The sequence below is a fragment of the Rhinatrema bivittatum genome, chromosome 4, assembly GCF_901001135.1.
Source record: "Rhinatrema bivittatum chromosome 4, aRhiBiv1.1, whole genome shotgun sequence".
Classification (NCBI taxonomy): domain Eukaryota; kingdom Metazoa; phylum Chordata; class Amphibia; order Gymnophiona; family Rhinatrematidae; genus Rhinatrema; species Rhinatrema bivittatum.
In genome coordinates, this window is record NC_042618.1 from 27,888,330 (window position 1) to 27,905,266 (window position 16,937).

The 16,937-nt window shown below is 44.9% G+C and overlaps 1 protein-coding gene across 5 annotated transcripts in view; it reads left to right on the top strand.

The window, feature by feature from the left end:
- PAPOLA (poly(A) polymerase alpha) overlaps positions 1-16,937 on the top strand; it is a 334,417-nt gene that overhangs the window by 36,765 nt on the left and 280,715 nt on the right. For all 5 annotated transcript variants that reach the window (XM_029597901.1, XM_029597904.1, XM_029597900.1 and 2 more), the window contains exon 3: positions 6,715-6,781. In XM_029597901.1, coding sequence (XP_029453761.1) covers positions 6,715-6,781 — 67 coding nt within the window. The remainder of the gene's footprint in view (positions 1-6,714; positions 6,782-16,937) is intronic.

Below are 16,937 nucleotides of genomic sequence, written 5' to 3' on the forward strand. Positions count from 1 at the left end.
GAGCTTTTTCCTCTCCCCTCAGAGAGCATAGTTGCTGAACAAATCAAGAGAAGAAGAAAAAAAAACATGCTGCCAAGACCACCTGGCTTTAAACTTTGCCAGTGTGGCAAGATAATGTCCACTTTCGATGAGCACAATTACTGTTTGTGCCTCTGCCCAGATCACGACCAGGTCGCATGTCCCCACGTGCCCAGTGTCAACATGCCGCCAAAATCACCCGGCTGCGTGAAGGTAACTCAGGGTCCTATGCCCCCTGCTTGGAGATCCTGTTGGCCCACTCCTCTCCGGGTCCCCTTCTGGACAGCCCTATAAAATCCAAGAGGGCTGCCTCCATGGAACCGCCAAATAGGTGGGCCAGCCCTCCGTCCCTCAGTGCCCCCAGACCATCCAGGCGTGGGGAGCGTCGGGATGCACCGATCCATCCACCAAGGCAATCTGTGTTGTCTGGAGTCGAAGCCCTGACGCAGCTGTTCAATGTGTCATGCTGTGCCAATGCACCTCTCATCACAAAGCACCACGCGCATCGAAGGAAAAGCACAAGGGAGATTTGACACACCGCACCATCGCCGAAAATCATTGGGATCAACGTAGGACGGCATGTCGACATGGACACTGATGCAGGCCCATGCGGTGTCACGCAGCTCGACGCAAAAAGCACCTACAGATGACCGAATTCAACCTGCCTTCAAACTTTCGATGGAGAAGTCCTCCCAGAATCCAACCCTGCAGACCTCCGCTAGAGGACATCAATTCCAACCCTCGATCCTGCAGCCCGGCTCCAGGGTGCACGCTCACCTCCTACGTCACCGGATTCCTCGATGGGGTGCCCTTCTGACGTGCCGGAGGAACAACCTAAGCTGGCTTCCCCTCTGGAGGACGTCTCCTATTTAAAATTCGTGGAGAAAGTGGGCTCTATACTCAACATTGAAACACGAAAGGTGCCAGACCCTCCTGCTGAAGTTTTAGGAAGTCTGAAGATTTTTGATGTGCAGGCCGAGCCAATGCCTTGCCTTCACATGTGGTGCTAGATGCTGTCATGATGAAGGTTTGGAGTCCCGTTCCCCCCCCCCCCCCCCAACTTCTCGGGGCAAGCGACCTCTTGGAAGACAGTCCTCAAGTTCCGGATGCGCCGTTCTCCGTTCTATAGTGTGGTCTAGCTCCCACACGCCTCCATAGTGGTTGAGTTGGCCATGAATAGGGCTAAAAAATCATGCCTCCATTCGAACGCCCCTCCAGGGTGCGACTGTAAATACCTGGACGACTGGCAGAAAAGCATTCCAGGTGGGGATGCTGAATGCGAAAATCCAGCAACACAATTCTATATCACCCAATATCTTTAAGAGTGCCTTCAGTCTCTCAAGCTCCACTTCACTAATACTTTGCCTTAGGAAGCCCCACCACAGCGATTCCATGACCTGGAGAAGGGTCTAAGGCATTTTTGTGTCAATATACAAGGCTTTTGAAACCTTTGCTCGTACTACAGCAGGAGCCATAGCTGCTGGACGGATGATGTGGCTTCGGGCCAGTGCCATGAGAAAAGGACGTCCATGAGAAATTGGCCGCCCTCACCTGTCTCCTAGCCGCCCTCTTTGGAGACCAGCTTCGTGAAACTGTGGCCCAATTAAAGGAACAAATCATAGTGGTGTAGTCTCTGGCGTCCCCCATGGAGCAATCCTCGACTAAAAAGTATTACCCATCATACAGGAAGGCCTGTTTCCAAAGATAACCGTTTAGGCCATATTCATCGTACAGTTCACCGCTTTACCCTCAAACCCGGTCTCAGCCATCTCAACTGCAACAGAATCGCAGCAGGCAGTGACAACAGCACCTACCCATGAATAACAGCACAAAAACCCAGCACGGTTTTAGAGGTACCTGGGCCACGTTTACTGCTACATGGCTGTTTAAACAAGCTTTTCAAAAAGAGAAGGGAGAATAGAAACCAGGGAAGCGCAAGGAACACCCATACACACAACAGTAATCACCAAGTGTGTAGCTTTTTGTTTTTATTTTAAGAGAGAATGCATCACTAAATAAGTTACAATTATAAAACGAGTCTTGTACTCAAAACTGCCATAGAATTAACCTGCTAGGTATAACAATACTAAGGGCAATTTTAAAGTACAACTCCCTATATCACTATAATAACATGTAACAAGAATAGAGAGACATATAATATAAATTTAATATTTTATTAATGTAGAAAAACCCCCCATTATTTAACCCTACATAGACAAATTAAAACTAAGCTAGCACATCCATCCACATACACCACACTAAAAATATTGCATGAAGTTTGACAAAATTAATGCATAAATGTTTCTTCTATATTTATACAATTATACATTCAATATTTTTAAGTACAAATATGCAAAAAATCACGTGTATAATAATTCATCAAGTTTGAAGTTCATCTGTAATAGGTCCACAAAAGATATCTTCGTTTCGCCTCTATGATCTTGAGGCTTCCTCAGGGACTATTTTAATAGCGTTATCCTTGCAGTCATGCACTGCAAAAAATAACAAAGCCAATGTAAATCTAAATAGATATTATATCATAATGTGTTTAACTCACATGTGAATATTCCAACCTAAATATAAATACAATGATTCCCCTTGATATTAACAAATCTGTCTTTAACAACCTATTATTGAAAAAATTTTTTTTTATATATAAAAATTTTTTTTAATGATGAAACTAAATCAACTCATACACTGAATGGCCCTATAGCGCTCCAACCATTTACTTGAGCAAACCCTATCCCTACACACACTACTCTTAAACACCTACACATACTGCATTCCAGCCACGGGCTACAAATGCAATAGCTCCAAAAACTTAACCATTCTCATTGTTAAATTGTATCCATTAAAGTCCAACTTACATTGCCATGTTCAACTCCCTGTAGCCAAATTCAAACGCCCGAATGTTGCAACATATCTATAAAGAGGTATTATGAAAAACTGGATACTTCAAACTTGATGAATTATTATACACGTGATTTTTTGCATATTTGTACTTAAAAATATTGAATGTATAATTGTATAAATATAGAAGAAACATTTATGCATTAATTTTGTCAAACTTCATGCAATATTTTTAGTGTGGTGTATGTGGATGGATGTGCTAGCTTAGTTTTAATTTGTCTATGTAGGGTTAAATAATGGGGGGTTTTTCTACATTAATAAAATATTAAATTTATATTATATGTCTCTCTATTCTTGTTACATGTTATTATAGAATTAACCTGGACATGATGTTGTTCACATTTATCAATTTACATTTATTAAAACTGTTACCGAACGTTATGGCACCTATGTAAACTGAAAGATTTTAATTGCACTGCTTTGTGCCTTACTGTAAACCGTTGACGGTGCCCACCTTAACGACGGTATAGAAAAGATTTTAAATAAATACATGTCTGAGGAAGAATTTCCCGTTCCTACCACTCTTGGGAAGCGATCACCTCCGACCATTGGGTACTCAGTATTGTCAGAGATGGCTATTCCCTGAAATTCAAGAACACCAAATCTTCCTCACAGAGTAAGGCTGCATCGGTCCATCTCAAGGAACCGTCGCTGGCTTCAAGAGGTCACCAAACTACTCCAACTGCATTCGATCCAGCGGGTTCCCAGCTCTCAGCTGGACTAGGGATTCTACTCCCAATACTTCCTCATTCCCAAGAAATTGGGAGGACTCCACCCAATCCTGGATTCAAGAGTTCTCAACTAATTGCTGAAAAAGAAGTTCAAGATAACATCTCTCAAGTCCATCCTTCCCATTATACATTAGATGTGTTCACTGGACTTCAAGGATGTGTACTCACATTCCCTATGCACCGTTCCTCCTGGCGATACCTGAGCTTTCAAGTCAAAAAGCACCACTTCCAATACAAGGTGCTTTCCTTTGGTCTCTCGTCCGCCCTGAGAGTCTTCACCAGTGCTTCATGGTAGCAGTCACCCACCTTGGGAAGCAAGGCATCCAGTTGTTCCCATGCCTTGACAACTGGTTGATAGTAGCACCACAACTTGTCACCCTTCAGAGCAGCCTACAGACCACAATCCAGTGGCTTGGTTATCAATTACGAGAAATCCAGTCTTCAACGCAGAACCTGCAGTTTATTGGAGTCTGTATAAGTATGGCTCAGGGCAGAGCATTCCTTCAGGCAGACAGGTCCCACACACCCTGGCCATTCAGCTGAGAGACTCTACTCACACCTTGGCCCGCCAGCTCTTGATCCTCCTGGGCCACATGGCAGCAGCCATCTATGTGGTGTCATGTACTTGTTTGCACATACGGCGCCTGCAATGGGGGCTCAAGACACAATGGGCACAGATCTCGCATCTGCTGTTCCGGCGAGTAAGTCTAACCCAAAGCATGAGTGGACCTGGACTGGTAGTTACGCCGTGCAGCGCTCTCTGTCAGGGCCCCCCCCATTTGATCAAGTACGAACACAAGGACTCTGGTCCTGCTGGGAAAGTCTCCAACAGATAAATGTAGAGCTCTGATCGATCAGAAATGCCATAGGCACGTTTGAGGAGTTCCTATGAGGGAGAACTGTCATGGTCAACATGGACAATCAAGTCGAGATGTTCCTCATAAGGAAGGAGGGTCTAATTCCTGGATGTTATGCAGGGAAGCGATGCACATCCTAGAATGGGCAGAGGAGTGCTCCATCATCCTTCAGGCAACCTACCTACCCAGGATGGAGAACTCCAGAGCAGACAAATTAAGCAGGCTTTTCCATCCACACAAATTGGAGCTTCGCTAGGATGTGGCGGAGGCTATCTTCCAGGCTTGGGGCCTCCCACGCATAGATCTTTTTGTTACGAAGCACAACAGGATGGTGCAGACATTCTGTTTGGTCTACCCCAGCCAGAAACGACTCACGCAAGACTTTCTCATAAAATGGACGTGAGGACTTCTCTACTCTTACCCCTCTGATCTCGCCCATCTCGAACAATACAGAAGTGTTTCTTGGATGTTGCCAACCTCACCCTGATAGCTCTGCCTTGACCAGACAACTGTGGAACGCCTATCTTGTGTCTCTTCATCGTTCCACCCATCCCCCTTGGCTACAGTACAGATCTACTGTCACAGGACAGGGGCACTCTGCTTCATCCCATGCACTCCTCACTGCTCATAGGTTGAAAGGACAGTACTAAGTCACCTGCACTTGCCTTTGGAGATCCGAGAGGTGCTGGTGTCATCCAGAAAATCTTCCACCAGATAGAACTATCAAGGCAAGTGGCTTATATACTCCATTTGGTGCGATGACAAAGGCTTAGACCCTTCTGCTTGCCGGAAGTCCTTTATCTCCATACCCTCTATCAAGTGGGACTAGCGACAGCTTCGGTGAGGGTCCATATCAGGGCCATTGTAGCCTACCATCATCCCTATGATGGCTTACTGGTGTCCAACCACCCACTGGTCTCCTGGTTTATGAAAGGCATTCTACGACTGCGACCTCCGGTTCACAGACTACCTGTGGGATCTCAGCCTAGTTCTGGAACAGCTGACTCTTCCACCCGTCGAACCTCTGGAGACTACTCATATAAGATATGTCGCGGAACGTTTTTGTTTTTAGTTGCTCTGATCTCTACAAGAAGTCAGTGAGTTGTAGGCTCCAGTCCACTACTCACCATACTTTGAATTTCATCACGACAAGGTGACTTTACGGACACACCCCTCATTCCTACCACATTGATCAAACTATTACCCTGCCGATCTTCTTTCCAAAGCCACTCAAAAATGAGGATGAGAGGTGGCTCCACATGCTAGACTGCAAGTGAGCCTAGGCCTATTATAAGCGTAGAATGCACTCTGAATCTAGAGCCTCACAACTATTTTTCTCATTCCGAATGCCCTGGGTCTGCAGGTCTCCAAGAGGACTCACTCTCGACTTGGATTTTGCAGTGCATTCAGTTCTGTTATCATAAAAGATCAGAGACCCTGACCAGTTTGCCAAAGGGCAGCATCAGTAGCTAACCTACGTGAGGTCCCGAAAATGGATATGTGCAAAACTGCTACGTGGTCCTCGCTCCATACTTTTACGTCTCATTATTGTCTCGACCAGTAAGCTGCTGGGGATATGGTGATGGGCAGATCCATACTCCAATCAGGGACCACACAAACACTGTCCACTACTTTGGACCAGGTTGGGCGTAGCACGTCATACTCAGTCTCGCCACGTTCCCACAGGGAATCATTCATTCTGCACTCACAACCTTCAGCTGGGGACTCCCAGACAGCATGGCTAATTCAGTCTGCTTATCTATAGGGGGGGGGGGGGGGGGGGGGGGAGCAAGTTTGCTTACGGTAAACAGTGTTTTCCGTAGATAGCAGGATGAATTAGCCATGCTGACCCGCCCACCTTCCCGAACAATCTCCACTTATGCTTCGCAGACACGCTTTTGAATAGACTGAGGAGAAAATGGAGTTGTGCAGGAAAGGACGTGCAGCCGCACACAGAGCAAAGCTCTGTCATTTGTCAAGCTTCACTTAGCCGCCGCAGAGGGATGTTCCCAGCCAGCATGGCTAATTCATACTGCTATCTACAGAAAACAGTTTATGGTAAGCAAACTTGCTTTTTTCAGGGTTCTGGCTAGCAGAACACCTTTATAATATGCTTATAGCTTCAGTAATTGATTGTGAATGTCTTTTTGACTCCTTAATTATGAATATATCCCTAAATTCTAATGTTTTATCTACAGGATTTTAATTTTGGGGAAATTAAATAACCTGGTTAAAGAATGGATACGTGAAATCAGTGAAATCAAGGTATGACTCATATGTTACTGTTCTCCAATACTAGAATCATTAACTTAATATTCTGTAAAACAAGTAATCTGTTGTACTAGTACCCCCTACTTTTAATGGTGACTTTTAACTAATAATTTGAAAAAAAAAAAATCCTCTTGATTGTAAAGCAAATATTTCTGTTCCAATGGCAAGGGAGTCTTCCTTTTTTTTTGTTTGTTTTTTTCCATCAACAAGAGGCTGAATTAGCCGTAATGTTTGGGGCAATGATGTCACAGTGAACAAAATCGTCTCTCTTAACTCACTAAAAGTTTACTGAGCATGCATGATGGTTCCTGCACACACGCTTCCTCATGAGCCTCTCAGTCTGATTTTTGTCTTAGTTTCTACACAACAAATGACCCTTTTATTTCTATTGTATTTTTGTCTGCCTTGTAGCTTGAAATCATTTTTCATGCCTTGCTGCCCCTCAACAGCACTTACAAATGCTGTTTAAAAAAAATTCTCAAATATAGTTGATGTCCAGAGAGGCCTAAGTAGTAGCCAACTATCAACTGCTCCGAGACTTGCATTTGTGGACACTGGATATCTATCATGGATGCCCATGAGGTTTGTTAGAACTGCTTGGGCCTGGGGGAAATCTAAGATTGCGGTGTGAGCTGTCACATATTAGTTTGCTCTCCACATACCTGGTTTTCTTCTATTATCGTTTGAACTATGCTGCACAAAGGAGAGAGTGAGGGTTTTCCCTTCTTGAACCCTCGCTCCCTGTAGATTAGTGGACCATCACTGAAAATACAGTTTATTTCCCTCATTTTGTGAGCTTCAAGCCCTGTTGGCGAGACAGAGAAAGAAGCCCTGTTCTCACCTAGGGAAGTTACTCAGCCTACTGGATTTGCAACTTCCACTGCCTGTGCTTGCCTAGAAAAGCGCCAATACAGTGGGAGATGTGTTTTGATGACATTTTGGCTCCCTATTTGGAGGGTGCTATTGGGGTGTCCACTGGAGAGGGGTTGAGCTCCTTTTCTTTGCTGCCCTCTCAGCTTTCTGCAGAGAAGGGCGGTGTCACCGAGCTTGGTGCATTATCCACATCAGTTCCAGATGGTGCCGGAGGTTGGAGCAGCCTTGGAAGGTGAGCCTTCTGCTCTGTGGAGGCTCCCATCAATCGTGAAGCAGGCTGTGGTTATCCCATCGTGAGTCAAAGAAAGGGGAATGAGTTTGTTAGGTCAGCTTTCCTTCTGGGTATGGCCCCTCCGAGGTGATAGATTTTCCCTTCAGCTGCTGCCATCTTCATTGAAACCATGGATTAGTTTTACCAACTTGTCATGCACTGAGGATTGCTCAACAGGAATTCAGTTTGATCCCTTACCTGATTACTGCAGAATTCCTCATCTTCTAAGGACCTTTGCTATTCCAGGTTTCTGGATAAATTGGTAAATGCACTGGGTATCAGAAAAGAGATGATCCAAGAACAGAGGTTTTCAGCTTTGTGCAGATTCTGCAACCTCCAGTGGACTTGGCAATGATTCTTATGCATAAATTACCCCAGGATTTTCAGTCCAGAATATGATAGAATCCCACTACTTTTCTGCCAGTCACCAGAAGACGCAGCCTGTAATGCATGATGTAGCTAGCCCCCCTGGGTTTGGTGTGGGCCAGCTTTCTCACTGCTCTGTGGTAGAGCTTGTGTTTAAGCGGGCCAAGAAGAGACTGGGGAAAGATCTGAAACTCATGGGCAGCTTTGGAAAGAGTCTTCAGTGGTCCATGCGGAGTGCTTACATAGTGTCATACCAGCAGTACATGGTGCAGTACTTGGACAAGCGTGTTAAGCTGAAGCCCCTAACAGCATCACTAGACCCAGAACATACTGCAGTTCATAACGAGGTGGAGGATCTGAAAGTGTGAGCAATATCTAATATGCTCAGTCTGAAGCGTTTTGACACAACAGCCAGAACTTCAGCAGAAGCCATTGGGGCTTGCAGGCTGGTTTTGGGTGTGAGTCAGCGGTCTGCAAGATTATGTACATTATCAATTTGCAGATATCCCTCGTATGGGCTTAGTTTTTGACTAGTCTCAGGCCTGCCTCTGCTATCTTAAATGGGGAGAGAGTCCAGGCCTTCTTTCAAAATGGATCAAGAGCACCAGAGATGGTTGGGTCTTGAAAATTGTGAAATGTGGCTTCAATTTATGGTTCTCAAGTTTGCCCTTGACAGAGTGATTTTTCAATTTTTAATTCAGACCTGTCTTAGTTGGCCCAGCTTCAAATGAAATGGATTCACTCCTTCAGTAGAGGCTAATTTAGAGCTGATTCTGCCCTAGGAGTATGACCAGAGATTTTACTCCTGATATTTACTCATCCCTAAGAAAACCAGGAGGCTGAGACCTCAGGATGAACTTACTCCATATAATGCTTCTGTTTATTCAGCTTGGGGATTGAATGGGTGCCCTGGATCTCAAGGATACTTATGCTCATTTCCCTATTCATTCAACTCTCTAGAGATACATCAGGCTCTTGGTGGAAGGGACTCATCAATACAAGGTTCTCACCTTTAGCCTGTCTGCAGCTCCTAGGATATTAAAGTACTTGGTGATGGGAGCAGCGCACATTTGTCAGGGAGTCTCTTCACCCTTTTGGACAATTGGTTGGTAATAGGTCCAGTTAGGGCTATTGGATTCTTTTGAAGATCATTCTTCAGTCTCTTGTTTCTGGTCAGCTTTGCCAGGTTGGCCTTCGTTCTTCTCCAGAAGATTCAGTTCATAGGAATGTGAATAGATTCAGCCTGAGAATGGGTATGATTCTGTACGAAAGGGCTGTACAACTAAGAGCTCTTGTGAAGACCATCCTACTGTGAGACCAAATTCCAGTGAGATCAGTCTGTCATCCTTGGTCACATGGCAGCTGCAATGAGCATTGTCCCCATGATGCAGATGAACATGATAGGTCTTCAGTTGGCCTTCATTGTCAGTGGGACCAACAATGTCAACCTCCATCTCATTACTTTTTGGTAATGACTGGGTTAAAAGCATCCTTGCAGTGATGCTTAAAATCATTATAGAAAACATGGTACCAGGAAGACATTACAACCTATCCAGTCTGCCCATTCACACTTCTCAGCTTTACGATCCCTACCACACCCTCTGAGATCATGTTTATCCCATGCCTTCTTGAATTTAGATTAATGTCCTTGTCTCCATCAGCTCTACGGGGGGGGGGGCTGTACCATGCATCTACTACCCTCTGTAAAAATAATTACGCCTGGGGGAATTCTGCGCATAAGATTTTAAAATTCAAAACATTCTGCATACTATATCAGAATTAAATTAAAAATCTCTGTCCTGTGAACTTAAAATCGTTAAAAAAAAAAAAAAAAGCTGCATCTCAAAGATGTCAAACTTTATAGATTCGCTGCACAATTCCTCTAAAGAGTAATACTGCAACTAAACTAGGATTTCTGATTCTCAGAGGACAAGCAGGATGGTAGTTCTCACATTCTTACACCTGGGGGTGACATCAGATGGAGCCCTGACATGGAAAACTTATGTCAGAGTTTTTAGAACTTTGACTTGCCACACTGGGCATGCCCAGCATGCTCTGTACCACACATCCACGAGGGGTCTCTCTTCAGTGCTCTTGGCCTTTTTGACCTATTTTGTAAAACTTTTTCTTCCATTTTTTTTTTTTTTTGCAGATTTTTCAATGTGTTAGACGCCAGGTCCCTCGCTGTCCATTCCCAGATGACAAAAACCCTGACTAGCGATGATATCTGTTTTCTTTCATGGTCTTTTTTTCCTCCACAGCGGGAGTGCTTCTGTGCCCTCTGGCCAATGCCACCTGCCGCCATCTATTTTGATTTTGCGTCCTTTTTATTGCTTCCTATTTATTTATTTTATTTATTTATATTCTTTTTTTATACCGAAATATAGCAGGCTGCCTTCATTCCGGTTTACATTGTAACAACAGTTTCATACAGTGAACAGTTATAAAATTATAAATAACACCAAACTAAGAGAAAAATGTGGTTAAATAACGTCTCAGCAAAAGTAGATTAAACACTTTTTTTTTTTTTTTTAGAATGAGACAAACTAGGTTAGTTTAGTATAGTACTTATTAGCATATATAACAAAGAAATTGTGTTTAGAAGGTGGTTGGGAATGGTCTATGTAGATCAAATCATTCTGTGTATGATTGTCTAAACAGCCATGTCTTTAGTTCTTTTTTGAAGTTTTTGGAATTTTTGATGGAACTTAGATATTCTGGGATAGAGTTCCATTCTTTGGTCCGGCTATGGAGAAAGCTCTATGTCTAGTAGAGGATAGTTTTCCAGAGGAGAGAGGAGGAATGAATAGCTGTAATTTGTCAGAAGATCTTGAAGAGCGGGGTGATTTGTGGATTGTAATCATGTTGTCTAGGGATGAGTTGTTGTCTTTGTAAATTTCATTATGTATGATGGTTAGGGATTTGTATCTTATTCTTTGTGAAATAGGTAACCAGTGAAGGCTCTTTAGGGTTGGAGAGATGTGGTCAAACTTCTTTATTCCGGTTAGAACTCGTGCAGCAGCATTTTGAAGTAATTGTAGTGGTTTTAGAGATGATTTTAGGTAGTCCTAAGAAAATTGCGTTGCAATAATCTAGACTTGAGAAAAAGAGGGTCTGAAGAATTGTTCTGAAGTCATTCGGATACAGTAATGGTTTGAGATGTTTTAGGATTTGGAGTTTATGAAAGCCTTCTCTCATTTTTATGGCAATGCAATTCTTAAGGCTCAGGTCGTAATCAATCCAAATGCCAAGATCCTTTATTGGATTTTTCATTTGTATTTTGGAGTTGTCAATTTTTGTATGACCGTGCCTTGTTCCGGCGATGGTGCCTGAGGACCATGCCCATTACGGACCCTCATGAGACACATGTGCTCTACCTGGGGGCATTGTATGATATCCGGGGTTGCTGCCAATGCGCACAGATGACCCTGAAGGGACATCATCTTTGGTTCAACAAGGTGGAACAATTCTTTGGTTTGGAGAAGACTTGAGTTCCTCATCAGCGGCCTTGGCATCGGGGAAAGACTGTGCCGAGCATCGAGGGAAGTTTAAGAAGAATTGGTCCCCAGCGATGCACGGGAATGCACCGGATCATACTGTGCTTCCAAAGCGACCCTGTGGCAAGGAGCACCAGTCCTCAGTTGGTACCGGAGCTCCACAATGGCTTTCACTAGTCCTGATGCCAGTCGCCTCGTAGGTCTGAAGAGGATTTGGCCACCCCTCCTTCCTTCCAATCTGTGTTGGCATCAGCAATGTTTCAGGAGGAGCTTGAGCAGCGAGTCCAATTGGTGGTGTAACGGGTGATGCAGGGCGTTGGTCCTGTGACACCAACAGTACTGGAGCTGGTACTGTCCTTCCTGGAACTGTTACTGGAGAATCTCAATGCACTAATCTGTGCAATACAGACCCAGCTGGCTTCTGTTCCTGGGCCGACATTGGTGCCTGTTGGGACACCGCAGCCTTCCCCTATCGATACGGTGGTCATTGCTAGTTCCTCAGAGGAGAAAGCTCCACCCATGCCAACTGACATGCTGATGCCTGTAGCCCCCTTATCCATCTCTGCCGGTGTCTGCATCTCTGAACGATGGCAGAGTGCTAGGGCCCCATCCCCTGTTGCTTACGGTGAGTATGAGGGTCCCCGTGACCCTTGGGGTGATGACACCACAGAGTCCTCAGAGCTCTGAGGGCTTCCTCTCAGACCCTTCTTCTCCAAAAAGTGAAGGAAGTCTCCACCTAAGGACTTCACCTTCACAAGCCCTTCGAAAGTTACGTTAGAAGCCATCCCATTTCAGTTACTGCCTGAGGAGGATGCCAGACACAAAATGCTTCCGATCCTCCAGTTTGTGGAGCTTCCATAGGAGGTCATGGCAGTCCCGGTGCGCGATATCCTTAAGGAGTTGCTGCTGTGGATATAGGAACACCCTGTCGGTGCTTTCCGTAAACAAAAAGGCTGATGGGGTTTACTTTGTCCAGAAAACTACCAGATTCGATAAGCGACAACTGTCCCATCAGTTGATGGTGGTCTAATCCAATCTCAAGAGAGCCAAGCGTTCTCTGACCCATTCCTCGACGTCCCTGGAGAGGAATCACAGAGCAATGGGTACTCTTGGGAGAAGGGTGTTTCAGGGAGCCATTCTCATTGCCCGCAGAGTTTCCTATTAGCTCTACATGAACCAGTTCACGTGGGACATCTGGAAGCAGCTGCAGAAGGTAGCCAAGCATTTGGCTCAACAGCAGCCAGACACTCTCATGTCGCTGATGCATAAAGGCCTAGAGTGCGGAAAACACAAGGACCAAGTGACCTACGATATTTTTGACATGGCATAGAGGGTTTGTGCAGCTGGAATTGGCACCTGCAGAATGGCATGGCTGTGGTTCTTGGATCTCCGACCAGAGGTACGATAATTACTCGCTGATGTGGCATGTACAGGGGAGAATCTCTTTGGAGATAGGGGAGAGACACAGTGGCCCAGCTTCGGAATCACCATGAAACCCTACAACTCTACCAGCAGTCCAGACTAATCTTCGTCTAGGAGGTTGGCAAGATTGGGGCAGAGGAAGTCTTTTTCGCCAGAGGAACTACTATCTTCTGCCTACTCGCTCCAGTCAACAGCATCAGGGCTCCCGCAGCCATCCCAGGCAGCAGAGAGCCCTCAAGCCCAGCCAGCACCCCAGTCAACTCCAGCGACAGGGTTTTGACTGGGTTGTAAGGAGTGTAGGCCAGTTGCCCGTACCCAGGACGATGGATCCACCGGTTGGGGGAAGGCTGCTGTTCTTTGCAAACCAGTGGCCCAGTATAACTTTGGTCCAGTGGGTTCTTTCCATCATCCAAGGGTACCAGTTGAACCTATTGAGTCTCCTGCCAAATTGCCTTCCGAGCCTGTTTTGGAGGCCAGTAGTACATCAGGAGATACTTCTAACAGAGTTCTCCTTCCTCTTAACGATAAAGTGGTCAAGCTTGATCCAAGGCAAAGAGGGTGAGGATTTTAATCCAGATTCTTCCTGATTCCAAAGAAAAAGGATTCTGACCTATCCTAGACCTAAGGGCCTTGAACAAATTTATCAAAAAAGAAAAGTTCAAGGTGGTTTCCATGGGCACCTTGATTCCCCCCCTTTTTTTTGCAAAAAGGGGACTGGCTATGCTCCCTCAATCTAAAGGACACGTACACTCACATTGAGATCATCTTCTCTATCCACTGGAAGTATCTCCGATTTGTGGTGGTGAAACAAGACTTCTAGGATTGGGTATTGCCATTTGGGCTAATGTCCACCCCACAGTTCTTCACAAAATGCCTGGCTGTGATGGTAGACCATCTCTGCAGGCTGGGGGTGCATGATTTCCCGTATCTGGACAATTGGCTGGTCAAGAGCACATCTCAGGCGGGGGCCGTTGGGTCCATGCATTTGACCATCCAGGTATTGAAGTTGCTAGGGTTTGTCATCAGCTATCAAGTCACTTCAATTGGACTTCATAGGAGCTCTCCTAGACATGGTTTAGGCTAAGGCCTTCCTGCCTCATCAAAGGCTCATCACTTTGACGTCCATCATGGCAGAGATTCAGCAGAGCCAGCAGGTGTTAGCCTGGCGCACGTTGAGGCTGTTGGGCCATTTGGCTGCAATCGACCATGTCACTCCCTTGGCATGATTACACATGCACAGAGTCCAATGGACCCTGAAGTCACAGTGGCGCCAGGCCATGCAGAAACGCCAGATTGCATAAGAGTCATGAGAGGCTTCTAAGAAAACAAAAGTCAAGGGATAGGAGGCAATGACCTTTCATGGATTACAAACTGGTTAAAAGACAGGAAACAGAGTAGGATTAGTCAATTTTCTCAATGGAAAAGGGTAAACAGTGGAGTGCCTCAGGGATCTGTACTTGGACCAGTGCTTTTCAATATATATATAAATGATCTGGAAAAGAATATGATGAATGAGGTTATCAAATTTGCGGATGATACAAAATTATTCAGAGTAGTTAAATCACAAGCGGATTGTGATACATTACAGGAGGACCTTGCAAGACTGGAAGATTGGGCATCCAAATGGCAGATGAAATTTAATGTGGACAGGTGCAAGGTTTTGCATATAAGGAAAAATAACCCTTGCTGTAGTTACATGGTTAGGTTTCATATTAGGAGCTACCACCCAGGAAAAAGATCTAGGCATCATAGTGGATAATACATTAAAATCGTTGGCTCAGTGTGCTGCAGCAGTCAAAAAAGCAAACAATGTTAGGCATTATTATTAAGGGAATGGTTAAAACGGAAAATGTTGTCATGCCTCTGTACCGCTACATGGTGACACCACACTTTGAATACTGTGTACAATTCTGGTTGCAGCATCTCAAAAAAGATATAGTTGCGATGGAGAAGGTACAGAGAAGGGCAAACAAACCACCACCAAAATTTAACCACCCCCAAATTACGTTATATTTAAGTGAATACTATCGTTCAGATAATACAGCCAGTCTCTCAATACCTCCTTAGCTCTACATAAGTTGATCATAACTGTACATATTGTCAACTGTATATAGTTTTCCTCTATTTTGTTTCTTACTTCTTCTATCAGTTCTGCCTTTCCCATCCCCCTATCCCCTCCCTCTCCCACCCCTCCATATCCTCCTTCCCCACCCTCCTCCCTTGTTTTATTGCTCTATTGTTTTTATTGTTCTATTGTTTTATTGTAATTTTCCTCCTTGAGTTCATTGTAAACCGGCATGATGTGCTTCACGAATGTCGGTAAATAAAAGTTAATAAATAAATAAATAAAAATAAAAAAATAAAGGGGATGGAACAGCTCCCCTATGAGGAAAGGCTGAAGAGGTTAAGGCTGTACAGCTTGGTGAAGAGACGGCTGAGGGGGGATATGATATCTTTAAGATCATCAGAGGTCTTGAATGAGTAGATGTGAATCGGTTATTTACACTTTCGGATAATAGAAGGACTAGGGGGCATTCCATGAAGTTAGCAAGTAGCACGTTTAAGACTAATAGGAGAAAATTCTTTTTCACTCAATGCACAATTAAGCTCTGGAATTTGTTGCTAGAGGATGTGATTAGTGCAGCTAGTGTTGCTGGGTTCAAAAAAGGTTTGGATAAGTTCTTGGAGAAGTCCATGAACGGCTACTAATCAAGTTTACTTAGGGAAAAGCCACTGCTATTAATTGCATCAGTAGCAGGGGATCTTCTTAGTGTTTGGGCAATTGCCAGGTTCTTGTGGCCTGGTTTGACCTCTGTTGGAAACAAGATGCTGAGCTTGATGGACTCTTCGACTGACCCAGCATGGCAAGTTCTTATGCTCCTCCGGGACTCTTTGTCCTTGGGGCGGGTAGTTTCAAATCTGGACTCAAGGATCTCTTTTCAAAGTCCTACCCAAATTGTCCTAACCATGGATTCATCATCTCTGGGCTGGGGAGCTCATGTACATGGGCTCAGTACCTAGGGTCTCTGGTCTACTCAGGAAAGCTGTTAACTTCTTGGAGCTTCGGGCAGATTTATCGGGTACGTGCTAAGGGCTTTTAGAGATCAGTAGTCTAACAAAGTTATTCAGATCCAAACCAACAACCAGGTGGCAATGTGGTATGTCGTCAAGCAGGGAGGAACGGGATCGTACCTCCTGTGTCGGGAAGTGGTCCGTATCCGGTCAAGGGCCTTGTCCCACGGGGTGGTGTCTTGGTTCTGCTCACTGTACAGGTCAGATGGCAAACCAGCCTCTGATCTGGAGCAAGGTCTTCTGTATGCCTGTCTTCAAATTCCCTTCGTGGTGAAGACTCTCTTGAAGCTTTGCGAGGACAAGGTGATTATGATCCTCATAGCCCTTTATTGGCTGAGACAGTTCTGGTTTCCACTCCTGTGGGAATTGCCCATCCTAGACCGATCAGTTGGGGGACTTCCCAGATCTCATCACACAAGATCAAGCAGGTAGCGATGTACCATTATCCAGGCCCTGTCACTCATAGCCTGGAAATTGAGAGGCTAATTCTGCAACCGCTTGATCTCTGAGGATGCGTCTCGGGTCCTGGTGACTTCTAAAAAGCCTTCTGTTAGAAAGTCCTATGGACTGAAGTGGAGAAGGTTTTCCATGTGGTGAGAGCAAAAGGTCCTAGATCTGTTCTCCCACCCTACACAAAAAAGGCTTGATT